General features: G+C 28.4%; 2 protein-coding genes across 2 annotated transcripts; both read right to left on the bottom strand.

The window, feature by feature from the left end:
- Positions 1-1,032: 1,032 nt before the first annotated feature.
- LOC140964524 (uncharacterized) lies at positions 1,033-3,613 on the bottom strand. The gene is made up of 2 exons (XM_073424381.1): positions 2,286-3,613; positions 1,033-1,543 (listed from the first exon to the last, which is right to left on the bottom strand). Exons 1-2 carry the CDS (start codon positions 3,576-3,578, stop codon positions 1,481-1,483), a joined length of 1,356 nt encoding a protein of 451 aa, XP_073280482.1. The 5' UTR covers positions 3,579-3,613; the 3' UTR covers positions 1,033-1,480.
- Positions 3,614-10,346: 6,733 nt separating this feature from the next.
- Positions 10,347-10,700, bottom strand: LOC140964639 (cysteine proteinase inhibitor 5-like). The gene has a single exon (XM_073424499.1). It carries the CDS (start codon positions 10,698-10,700, stop codon positions 10,347-10,349), a length of 354 nt encoding a protein of 117 aa, XP_073280600.1.
- Between the last annotated feature and the right edge of the window lie 1,141 nt (positions 10,701-11,841).

Raw genomic sequence — 11,841 nt, 5'->3', positions numbered from 1 at the left:
ATATGACAACTCATATACAATAATAATAATACGGATAAAGAAAGAAAACTAGGAAGGATTGATATTTACCAAAAGACGTACACATATTGGGGTGGGGTGGTCGGCTTTATCATGAAGAGTAGTTGTTCATGCACGTTGGTAGGCCCATTACTCAACACATTCAAAGTTCTGCAACCTAATTTTATTTTTTAAATAAATCTCATTTTCAATCATGCATAAAATCGGAAGACTTTTTAATAATATGTTAATCCTCAAATTGAAACTCGGAAAATTGATGCTACTTTAACATGTATTTGAAAAACAAACTTAAACATCGATAACTTATAGTTCATACCAAACTTCAAATTTGATATTAAATCTCGAGTTCAAGACTCGATTGTTGATTTTATTGTGTACATAAAAGAATGGTTAGGGTCAATTGATGAAACACCAAGGCTGACCGATTCAGGTGAAAACTATCATAATTGAAAAGAAATTGCATGACCGCTAAGGATATCCATCGTTCACATGGGAATAAAAATTACCAAAGGGTGATTCTTACAAATTTCATATGCCAAGTTTTCCTTTCATCAAACATTTAATGCACCACTAACATATCATGGAAATGGAATTCATTCTGCTCTTACCTGTATTTTGCAACACAACAATCATGAAAAAGCAAAAAGGAAAGGAATCCGAGTCATGAGAAAAGGACCCCCAACAAGAGTTGGATTATATGCAAAATGCTAGTTGATCAATTGACAGGTTTCCTAAATTTTACTTTTCATTTTACAAGTATTTATAAAATCTGTGTAAACCTGGCAAAAACCTCCCCTGAAAGAGTCTCTGAGTTCGATCCATATGATAGCGCAAAATACTCCCCTTCCCCATGTAATCCAAAAAAAAAAAAGAAAAAAAAGAGGTGATATATGCCTATTGCATCTATATCCTTTAAGCAACTTTTATTTATGTTTCCATATACAATGTTTGAACCTGAACAAAAGCACCAATATTAACGACAAACAAAAGGTAAAATGACAAGTTCGAGGGGAATATAATTAATAAGATTATCATGGCAAACCAAACTCAACCATACTTGATTTTGAAGCAGAGGACTAGTTCAGAAAATTAGAGAAACCTTCCAAAGAGTCAGGAATCACCCAACAAAACCAAGGATGACAGCCCCAACCAAAGCTAAAAACAAACTGCAGCAGTCAGTAAAATAATAATAGTAAAGAACAAGGGCCATTAAAAATCCCCAAAAATTAAAGGTTATGTCATCTTGTTCTCGTCACCAGCTTCTCAGTTTTCACCATTGATTTTTCTTTTTTCTTGCAAACCTTCAAAAAACACTCAACCACCATTTCCATTCCATCAACACACAAAACTATATACACCCAACAACACATTATTAACTTCTCAGGCACAATATCATATAATATAATACAATACAATATATTGCATTGATTAAGGAATTTAACCATCTAAAATGCCTCCTCCATTATGCACTCGAGGGAGAAGCTTCATGTCTTGATTCTCTCAAGTACCCAAGAAGTGTTTCAGCCTGCCAAAAAGTGAACACACTCCCATTCAATCAAAACATTTGGGCATAAAAAAACCGGCACCATTCATTTACAGAACAAGAAACTAAATGCAAGAACAACGAAAGCAACCCTGCAGCCGTTGTTATCCGGGATGGATCACGCAAGAGGAAAGATAACGTAGAACATAAATACTTTCAACATCTACCGAATTATTAATAACAAAGAAAGCAAGAACAGCATTAAACAATAGATTAGGACCAGACCCCACATCTGGACCACGAGATTATGACATAATCAGAAATTTGGTGTGACTTGTGATGCTTAATTTCGTAAACTTAAGTTTCCATCCTCGTCATTAAAGAAACGGATGCCACTTGAGAGAGATGTGTTCATTTAACAGTCTACCAAATAATTAAGACAACTTTGCAGGATCAACTTCGTAGGTTAATCATCCGCTCACGCTTCGAACCCAGTCAAATAGGAAGGATAGATGTTGATTCAATGATGGCCAATCATTTACCGTTCAATAATTACTTAGCTTAGCCACATGCTAAATGAATAAAAACCAGTTTTCATCAAAATTTGAAATCCAAGAAAGGCGAATACCAATCAATCTAAGATTCCTAATCAATAGTCTAAAAAACTAAAAAAATTATAGTCCTGTTCATGTTGCTTGCTAATTTGGGCGCATAAATTGGCACAAAGAAAAGAAAAGTTAGTAGTAAAAATATAAACACAAGATAACATACAAAAAAAATTAACCTTATGTTTAGCTTTCGCCGTCCCGATCTGAGACAAGGCAACCAGAGGCGGTATTCCTCCCTCTCGCACAAGAAATCCCCTGTTTCTAACACTCTCGCCACACAACTGCAACAAAGTTAACACCGCAAATTCCTTCCCCTTTTCACTGCTGTCCTCAATCGCTTCCACCAAAGCTGGGATCCCACCTTCTTCGACAATGACTTCACGACCCATTTCAATCCCCGCCAAGCTACTCAACACCACCATGGCCTTCTCCGCTAGCCCAGTGCCCTGTTCACCCACAAGACTCAACAACGGGGTTACTGCCCCAGCACTCACTGTTCTTTCTTTATTCAATTTCACAGAACAGAGCTTGTAAAGAGTGGTGAGAGCGTCCTTTTTGCCTCGATTTGAACCATTTATAAGCAGTGCAACCAATGGGGGTATCGCACCGCAAGCTCCAATTGAGACTTTATTCTCATCTATTAAAGACAGACTCAACAGAGCGCAAGCGGCGTTTTGCTTGGAAATCTCGGTACCTGTTTTCAAGACATAGATTAAAGATTTGACCGCGCCTGATTTTGTGATCAATGTTTTGTTGGATTCGTGAAGGGAGAGGTTCAGAAGAGCCGTAACGGCGTGTTCTTGGGTCATGGGGTCGTAACAGCGTAGTAGCGGGATTAAAGCGGGTACTGCCCCGGATTCACCTATCAAGACCCGGTTGTCGGCCCGATTTTTCCCTAACAGTCGCAATTTAGCAGCAGCAGATCTCTTCACAGCAATTGATGAAGATTGCAGACCATCAACACACAATTTCACGGTAGGCTGCAGGTCTTCAGGTGAGATACTATCGATAATCTCCGTAGAAAAAGTCTCTCTCTGTAAGAACCCAGAACAAGGTTCGGATTCAGGCTTGAAGTCCATGTCCGGTTCCGGACCTGGGTCGGGAAGCATAGCAAGGCGCTGGAGCTCCCCAGAAATGTCGCTGGAACAAGCAGAAAAATCACTGAATGCTTGCGAGACATCCAAAATCTCATCGATATCCGATGAGGAGGGGCTTTTGGAAGTATTAGTAGATTTCTTAGCAAGTTCGCCTAGCCGGAGGTCGATAACCGAGTCAGTAAGAATCTCCGACACATTCCTCGATCTCTGCTCATCATCTAAGAAGATAGTAGAACGGATTGTCCGCATAGAACGGCCCATAGAACGGTTCAACTTGACGGAGGACGGCGGCGGAGTGTAGTAGTAGTAAGGGCGGCGCGTTTGGGGGTAGCGAGCAGAGATGTTGGAGTTGGAGTCTTGTACAGAAACCATGGTGAAATCAGTGAGAGAGAAGAACTGTTTGGATTTTATATATAAATGAGTGGATTTGGTTTAATGCATGAGAACTTTGGGATTCTCAAAAGTCACAGCTGGAGAATACCATTTTGACTCGCAGGTCAAAATGGTCCACTCTTTGTAATTTAATTTTATGATTTACAAAATTTTCGAGTTTACTTATGTTTTCATATCCATTTTTATAATCTGGATTAAACAAATTCTGCCAACACTTTTTCGAACCAACATAAACTATTTGATATGTTTTGCTCGGTTAGCATGATTTTAAAAGTTATTGTATAAATTCGAAGTTTATTTATTTAGCATGCACAAAAAGTTAACGACTACGTATTTTCACCATCATTTGGTTTCATTTCGATTATCATACATTCATTTTATCACACTCATTTCCAATAAATGAACCTAAAAAATAATAAAATTTACCTAGTTAAAAATATATCATGTAGTCTATAATTTATGTATATCGATTATTTGAATTGAGAGATGAAGTCGGCTCAAAGTTAGAATATCAATGTCAATAAGTTATAAAATATGATTTTACATAATTATTGTCATATATAAATCAATTAAAATATAATTAATCAGAACAATCAATGTTATGTGTGACATTGTACAACTAAGAAGGTCATTTTCTTAATTAAATAGTTGACCGAAGTTATTTTACAAATTTTCCCACATTGTGTAATTGCTTGCAACTTAAAGAGGAGTCCGCGAATGTTTTTTTAAGTTCGATAATATATTGATGTAAATACTATGAAAATATTTATATAACAAGTTTTTCGAGATCCAGAAATATGTGTTAATGTGATAAATAAATTGCTTCGAAATTTACCTGATTCAATATATATAAATAAAGGGAATAGTAAGTCTTTACACAGCGATCAACTTCAGTCACGAATTTTTACAAATAAATATTTGGATCATAACACTCTATGGAAACAAACTAATTCGATTCATATATTACATATTAATCATCTTCAATAAAAATAATATTATATTTTTTAATTTAGTTTATCACAATAGAAGCTCAATTGAATTTTTTTTTTACTGTTATTATCCATAAATATATCAATTTCTTCAACATTATTTTTATTTTGATTTTTTCATCTTATATCGTCATTTCACTCGTTATTTCATCGTTACCACTAAAATATTTATCAGTATTTTCAGTCTAATTGTGAGATCATCTTTCTTCTTTTTATTTTTTTTATATTTTATAATAATATTATCGTAACCAATGAAAAAATAATTTTATATATGTTATAACTGTAAATTATATGACTTAACAATTTATAAAGCATTTTAAAATTGATATGTATATTTCAGTTGTATGATTTTAGCATTCATTTCATTTAAAAAAATTAGATAAATTTAGGCTCCGTTTGGTTTGAAGGATAGGATAACTAAAGGATTAGTAATTAGAGTGATTAAAAAATGAGATGTATAGATTAATAGTATGTTGGAATAAATAACATGGTGTTTTGTATGATTTTAAAATGATGGATTGATTTTGTAAATTTTATCGTAATGACCAAAATGCCCCAAGTGTTAGTTAAATATATATTCTTAAAATAATTGGATAGATAATTAAATATTTATAATTATAATTTACATTTATTAAAATTAATTTAAATATATTTATTAAAAATAAATTTGTAAATATGCATTTACTTTAATAATTAAAATAGCAATAATATTTTGAATGTTAATGTTAAATAAAGTTTAGTAATAATTACAATATTATTATTTTTTTAAAATAACTATAAATATTCTTAAAATAATTTGATAGATAATTAAATATTTATAATTATAATTTACATTTATTAAAATTAATTTAAATCATTAAAAAATAAAATAAATTTAATAAATATTTATTTTCATAAAAAATTAATTAACAAGATTACAAATTTATAAAAATTTAATTTAAGATAGATTTGCATTACAATTTATTTTCATTGAAAATAATAAAAATATATGAAATTAATTTATAAAAAAATATAATAAAAATTTAAATATTATATTAATTATTAAATTTTCACTAATTTTAATTTTCATATTATATTGAAGAAAACAATTCATGGGTATTATGGTCAATATACAACCTTATCATGATCACTATTCAAAAATTATTAATTATCACACCATTTGAGGAGTGATATTTAATCACACAATTAACATGAATAGTGTGAGTTTTTAATTATAATCAAGGGCATGTAGATTAATAAAAAACGAACCAAACGCAAGATAAAGGAATGATTATTAAATAATCTTTCCCTTATCATGGCTACCAAACATAGCCTTAAAAGTATAATTAATCAATTCGTAAATCATGTCATAAACAATAAATGAAAAAAAAATTTCCTAAAAGAAAATACCAATTGTCTCGTCACAATACAAACACAAACTGTGAAAAATGAGAAAATAATATATAATCATTTTGTTGGGAACTAATCCAGAATACAACATAGATATATTAAAATTTACCAACAAAAAATTCCTTTAGAAATATTTTTTAATGCCTGAAATCAAATTAAAATAGACAATAAATACTTAACTTTATTCATATAGGTAGAATCGTCTTAGAAATTGTTTTATGTCTTTATTTGAAACTATTTGATAAAATAGTTATATAAATATCTATTTAAACACTTTGATATAAATTTGAAATTATTTGAATACAAAATTTATTTAGATTTTTTTAAAATTTATAAATTCTCTGAATTTTACTTTAAAACATAAGCCCTGATTATATTTTTGAGATAGATGGTTCAATAATTATTTGTTAATGTACATTGATAGATTCTGGTCAAACTCTTAGCATTAATTTAATCATTGATTGCTTTGAAACTGTATTAAAAAAAAATTCAATTATAATATAAAATATCTAAATGGAATAAATAAATAAATAAATAATATTTTTTTTTATAGAGCCTTTATAATTTAAATATCTATATATGTTAATATTTTTTGCAATGATTGAATTTTAAATTTATTATTCTAAATATTGAATTTTGTGGCATAGTTATTTCTAAATTTAAAGTAATTTATTATGAAACGACAATTTTAAAAGTTAAAATTTTCACTGTACGAAATTAATTATTTTATATTAGAATCAACTAACTTTTTTACTTCTGTGGTATGAGTACAAATTTATTTATTGCTTTTGTTAAGTATTTTTTATATTTATAATTTAATTTTGTAATAATTAATTATTTCAGAATATTCAATTTCAGTCCAACGTAAAAATCTAGCTCCATCCCTGCGGCATGGAGTAGATAACTGGACCAATATGATAGGAGTTGTTCAACCATCCTAAATCTATCTTCATTTATGAACCTAATTAGTTTGACGTTTTGTGAAAGCAAAAATCTAGTTGTATAGGTTGACTGTAATAATTGTTTTTTTCGAGTAAAATATTTGAAACATGATGTTTGAACCGTTGTAAGATTTAAATGATTTAAGTTGTACTGTTACTATAGCTATAAATTTTGATAAAACGACAATCGCTCGTCATACAATTGATATCAGAGTCGAGATCACGTGTTCGATTATCATTGATTGCAAATAATGCAATTATTGTGAAGAAGATAATTGTGTGCAATAATTGTCTTCGTTGAATAGAAAAATCGAAACGTGATGCTTGAGCTGTTATACAGTTTAAAAGATTTGAGTTGCACCGTTATCACCAGCTATAACTTATGATAAATCGACAAACGTTCGATATACAGTGTACTTTATACTTTATAAATAATTTAATATGAATATATTCAAGTTGTTTTTTTATTCATTTATGTCGAATTTAATATATTTGACATTTATTTATCTTATATTTTATTATTTTTGCACTTGGTAAAGAGTTAAACTGTATAGTATTTCAAATGTGATGGGTGACATATCTGGTAACTATGAAAACGAGGTACTCACTCAAAGCCTAAATTTAATCAATAAATTAATTTGGGATATATGCTTCTCATGATAAAGCTTTTCCTTTATTAAAATCCACAATTATTGAAAAATAAATTCAAAAATAAAAGTGCAAGCAAGTTGCCGAACAAAAGCTGTCGTCGAACATCAAACTTGCGAACCCCGTAGATTTTTAAGTTGAATTTTCCAAATTCTCAAAAAAAATCTATTTAATTAATTCCATTTGCCCATGTGATTTATTTACTTCTAGAATGGACAAAAGAAATTTTTCTAATATATATATATATATTTAAAAAAGTAAAAAAAATAAATAAAATGATACATGATTTGCAAGTAACTCGAAAACTCTAGTCCAAGAATTTATTTGGACGAATATTTAATTTAAATATATAATTGGATAAGACGACAACGAAATAAAATAATGTCCCAATGTATATATGATCCATGTACTACGGAAAATTATATCTTAATTATTGGCTCCATTGTGTTAGGTCAATTATTTCTTGTCCAATAATCAAATTCTCGAATAATCCTGACAAAATAAGATAGCTGGTGGTGATTATAATTTATAAAGAGTGACCCCATTGCATATCCCACCGGTGCGCACTTAATTAATTAATATTAATATTATTATTATTATTATTATTATCGTATTGCTCAGCAACTATACCTATCTATATGTCTAACATGAGACTCATTTATTGAACATGTTAAACATATAAAAACTAAACATTTATTAAATGAGTGACATCTCAGTAATGACATAAAAATGAACACAGTTAATGGGTAACATATCAAAATATTATATATATATATATATATATATANCTGGAATATAAGAGTTGGCGGAATATATGAACGCTTGGTCATTTGTTATATTTGATTCCTCATACTAACACTTTTTCATGTAACACAAAGTTTCAACACTTTTTCGTGTGAGACAAGGTTTGTCTGGTGCTGTTTACTTAGATATCGTTGTTTGCAAGTTATTGTGTTAGTTAATTGGTTTATCTATTGTACATCAGAAAATAGCAACGGTTGATTTTATCGTCATGAAAAAAATTTACATCCAGAACGGAAAATATACAAAATTATTGTTAGATGTGTGTATTTGTATATATATTTGTGTGTTAAAAAAGAAAATATCTTGTTTTTGTTTTTGTTCCTGTTTTTGTTTGTTTGAGATAAAAAAAAAAAACCTTGTTACTACTTACTAGAAAACCAGCAAACACAATCAATGTACAACTTCTACTGAACTTTGACCGGAAGTTACGCTAAATTCCAGTGCATGTGTTGTTGAATTCCGATGTCTAACAAACCGAACCGATGTAAAAAGTTCTTAATTTTGACATGAACAGATGAACTGTAATATTTTTATGAAAAAAATGCAATTCTTTTTGTTGTCTTTCTTGTCAAAATTATATTTTACTCTAGTATCTTTCAAAAATTTTTTTATCAGAAATACTAATATAACACTGTATAAACGAGTGTCATGTTAGCACCACATCCCATAAATGAAATAAACTATAAAAAAAATATAACAATAATATATTAAAAATGAAATATGACGATAAATATGATCAAAATCGTAAAGAGGTGAAGTCGTATCGATTATCTTTATCTGTCATCACTTGTTCACTTACATTGTTTCTTCCGACGCCTTTATGCATCTTCATTTTTAATAATTCAAAACTTTAAGATCTTCAAGTGGATCAATAATCTTCTTAGGCTATGTTTGGTAGCCATGATAATGGAATGATTATTAAATAATCATCTCTTATCTCATGTTTGGTTCATTTTTAATTTAACACGTAGGCCCTTGATTATGATTGAAAGCCCTAATTATTTATGTTATTTGTGTGATTAAATATCCTTCCTCAAAGGTGTGATAATGCATAATTTTTTAATAGTGATAATGATAAGATTGTACTTTGACCATAATACCCTTGAATTGTTTTCTTCAATATAATATGAAAATTAAAATTAGTGAAAATTTAATAATTAATATAATATTTAAATTTTTATTATATATTTTTTTATAAATTAATTTCATATATTTTTATTATTTTCAATCATTTTAAAGAAAATAAATTGTAATGCAAATATATCTTAAATTAAATTTTTATAAATTTCTAATCTTGTTAATTAATTTTTTTATAAAAATAAATATTTATTAAATTCTAATTTATTTTGTTTAATGATTACCGTAATATTTTCAAATATATTTCTGATAAATATATTTAAATTAATTTAATAAATATAAATTATAATTATAAATATTGAATTATCTATCAAATTATTTTAAGAATATTTATAATTATTTTAAAAAAACAATAATATTGTAATTATTTCTAAACTTTATTTAACATTAACATTCAAAATATTATTGCTATTTTAATGATTAAAGTAAATGTATATTTACAAATTTATTTTTAATAAATATATTTAAATTAATTTTCATAAATGTAAATTATAATTATAAATATTTAATTATCTATCCAATTATTTTAAGAATATATATTTAACTAACACTTGGGGCATTTTGGTCATTGCAATAAAATTTACAAAATTAATCAATCATTTTAAAATCATACCAAACAACATGTTATTTATCCCACCATACTATTAATTCATATCTCTATTTTTTAATCACTCTAATTACTAATCATTTACTTATCTCATCATTCATACCAAACGGAACCTTAAAGTTTCCTTAATTTAATCATGAACATGCAACATTAACACCAAATTTCACAAATCCTCAGTAGGTAAAATTTTATTTCACGAGTTTTAATAAAATCGCACACACTCTTTCGAACATTAAGCAATCTTCTCAAAAGAAGTGAGGTTCCTCTCTTTCGTCCAAGGCTTGTCCCAAACAACCACACGGTAATTGCTCTCCGTCATCTTCGCGAGGGCATCTGTGGCGGAGATGACGAGCTTGTAATTCACACCATTAACTATCTGAGTTTCTCCTTTTATCACGGACACAAGCCGTAACATGTCATTGACTTGCATGTTGTGTTGTTTCACGGCAAACTCCGCGATCTCAACCACCTTCGGGTCTGTCAGGTTACTGATTGTCTGCCAACCGTCGATGGAGGCTTCGGTTGAAGCGGAAGCGAGAAGAATCGAGCAAACAACGACAAGCAACGAGAGAGATTTGGGTGGCATATTTTTCTTCTGGTGATCAGGTTAAAATTGCTGGTGAAATTTGAGTGATTACAAGTGGGTTTTTATAGCAGAGATGCCCAATCAAAAAGTATGCTTTTTATAATGTTATGTATACACATGTAAAAGGAGACTACCGTAGTCAAATATATATATATATTTTTTAAAAAGTATTTAAATTTTTTTTAACTTTTTTTTTTTGTAAGAAATATTAAACTTTCAATATTACCCTTTATACCACTTTTTCGAAGTTGATTTTTGTAATATAAATTGGGGATCACAAATAAAATATTAAAGGATGAACCTTTGGTTTTTGTCCTAATTCATGTGCATATTATATTTTTATAATTCATTTGTACGTGGCTCAAAAAAAAAATTTACTATCTAAAGTTTCGAAAAACAACACATATGATGTGATTATTATAATCAAAATTTTTTTTTATGTACAATCAATTTACTAAAATTGATTGATAAAATAAATTATTATAATACTAGCAGATTGTGGTATATGTGATTCGTGTTGTTAGTAAAAAAAATGGAGACCGAATGAAGTGGCTTTTTTTTAAAAAAGACAATTGTAAGTTATCAATTTTTTAAATTGAAAAAATTGAAATGATAGTAGAGGAAATATGTTGAAAATATAAATATAAAATATGCTGATGATTAAGTTTATTTTTTAAAACATTGACATTCTAATAAACATTTAAGAGTATTATATTTGTAGATATCTAATTTCCCAAGTATTCAATAATTCAACAATCATTCAATGACACGATAAATCAATTAATGCATAAATTTGATATGCATAATTAAAATTTGTAATCTAAATCGCTATATATGATTCGCCCTTCAATTTCAGTAGACAAATAAACATTGGAAAAATAAAAAAATACAATAGAAACCCAAATAATTTTAGAAAAATGCAAAATATAATTTATAAAAAATTCACTCTAATTTCTAATTAAATTTAGATACTTAAAAGTAAGGGTAACACATAAAAAACTGGAAAAGTTTAAAAATGGTTGCTTATATAATATAATATATAAATATATATAGTTTGAAAACATAACACACTACTCTCTAGAAATCAAATTATCGAAACAACAAGGAGACAAAAATATCTTAGAGATTAAATATTATATGT

The sequence above is a fragment of the Primulina huaijiensis genome, chromosome 18, assembly GCF_012295235.1.
Source record: "Primulina huaijiensis isolate GDHJ02 chromosome 18, ASM1229523v2, whole genome shotgun sequence".
Lineage (NCBI taxonomy): Eukaryota > Viridiplantae > Streptophyta > Magnoliopsida > Lamiales > Gesneriaceae > Primulina > Primulina huaijiensis.
This window is presented reverse-complemented; position numbering and strand designations above follow the sequence as displayed.

Bases quoted from the DNA above. Each gene is read 5' to 3' on its own strand.
- LOC140964524 (XM_073424381.1), bottom strand. From the start codon at position 3,578: ATGGTTTCTGTACAAGACTCCAACTCCAACATCTCTGCTCGCTACCCC. The intron at 1,544-2,285 runs GTTAATTTTTTT...ACTTTTTGGCAG, and splicing joins CGGCGAAAGCTAAACATAAG to GCTGAAACACTTCTTGGGTA.
- LOC140964639 (XM_073424499.1), bottom strand. From the start codon at position 10,700: ATGCCACCCAAATCTCTCTCGTTGCTTGTCGTTGTTTGCTCGATTCTT.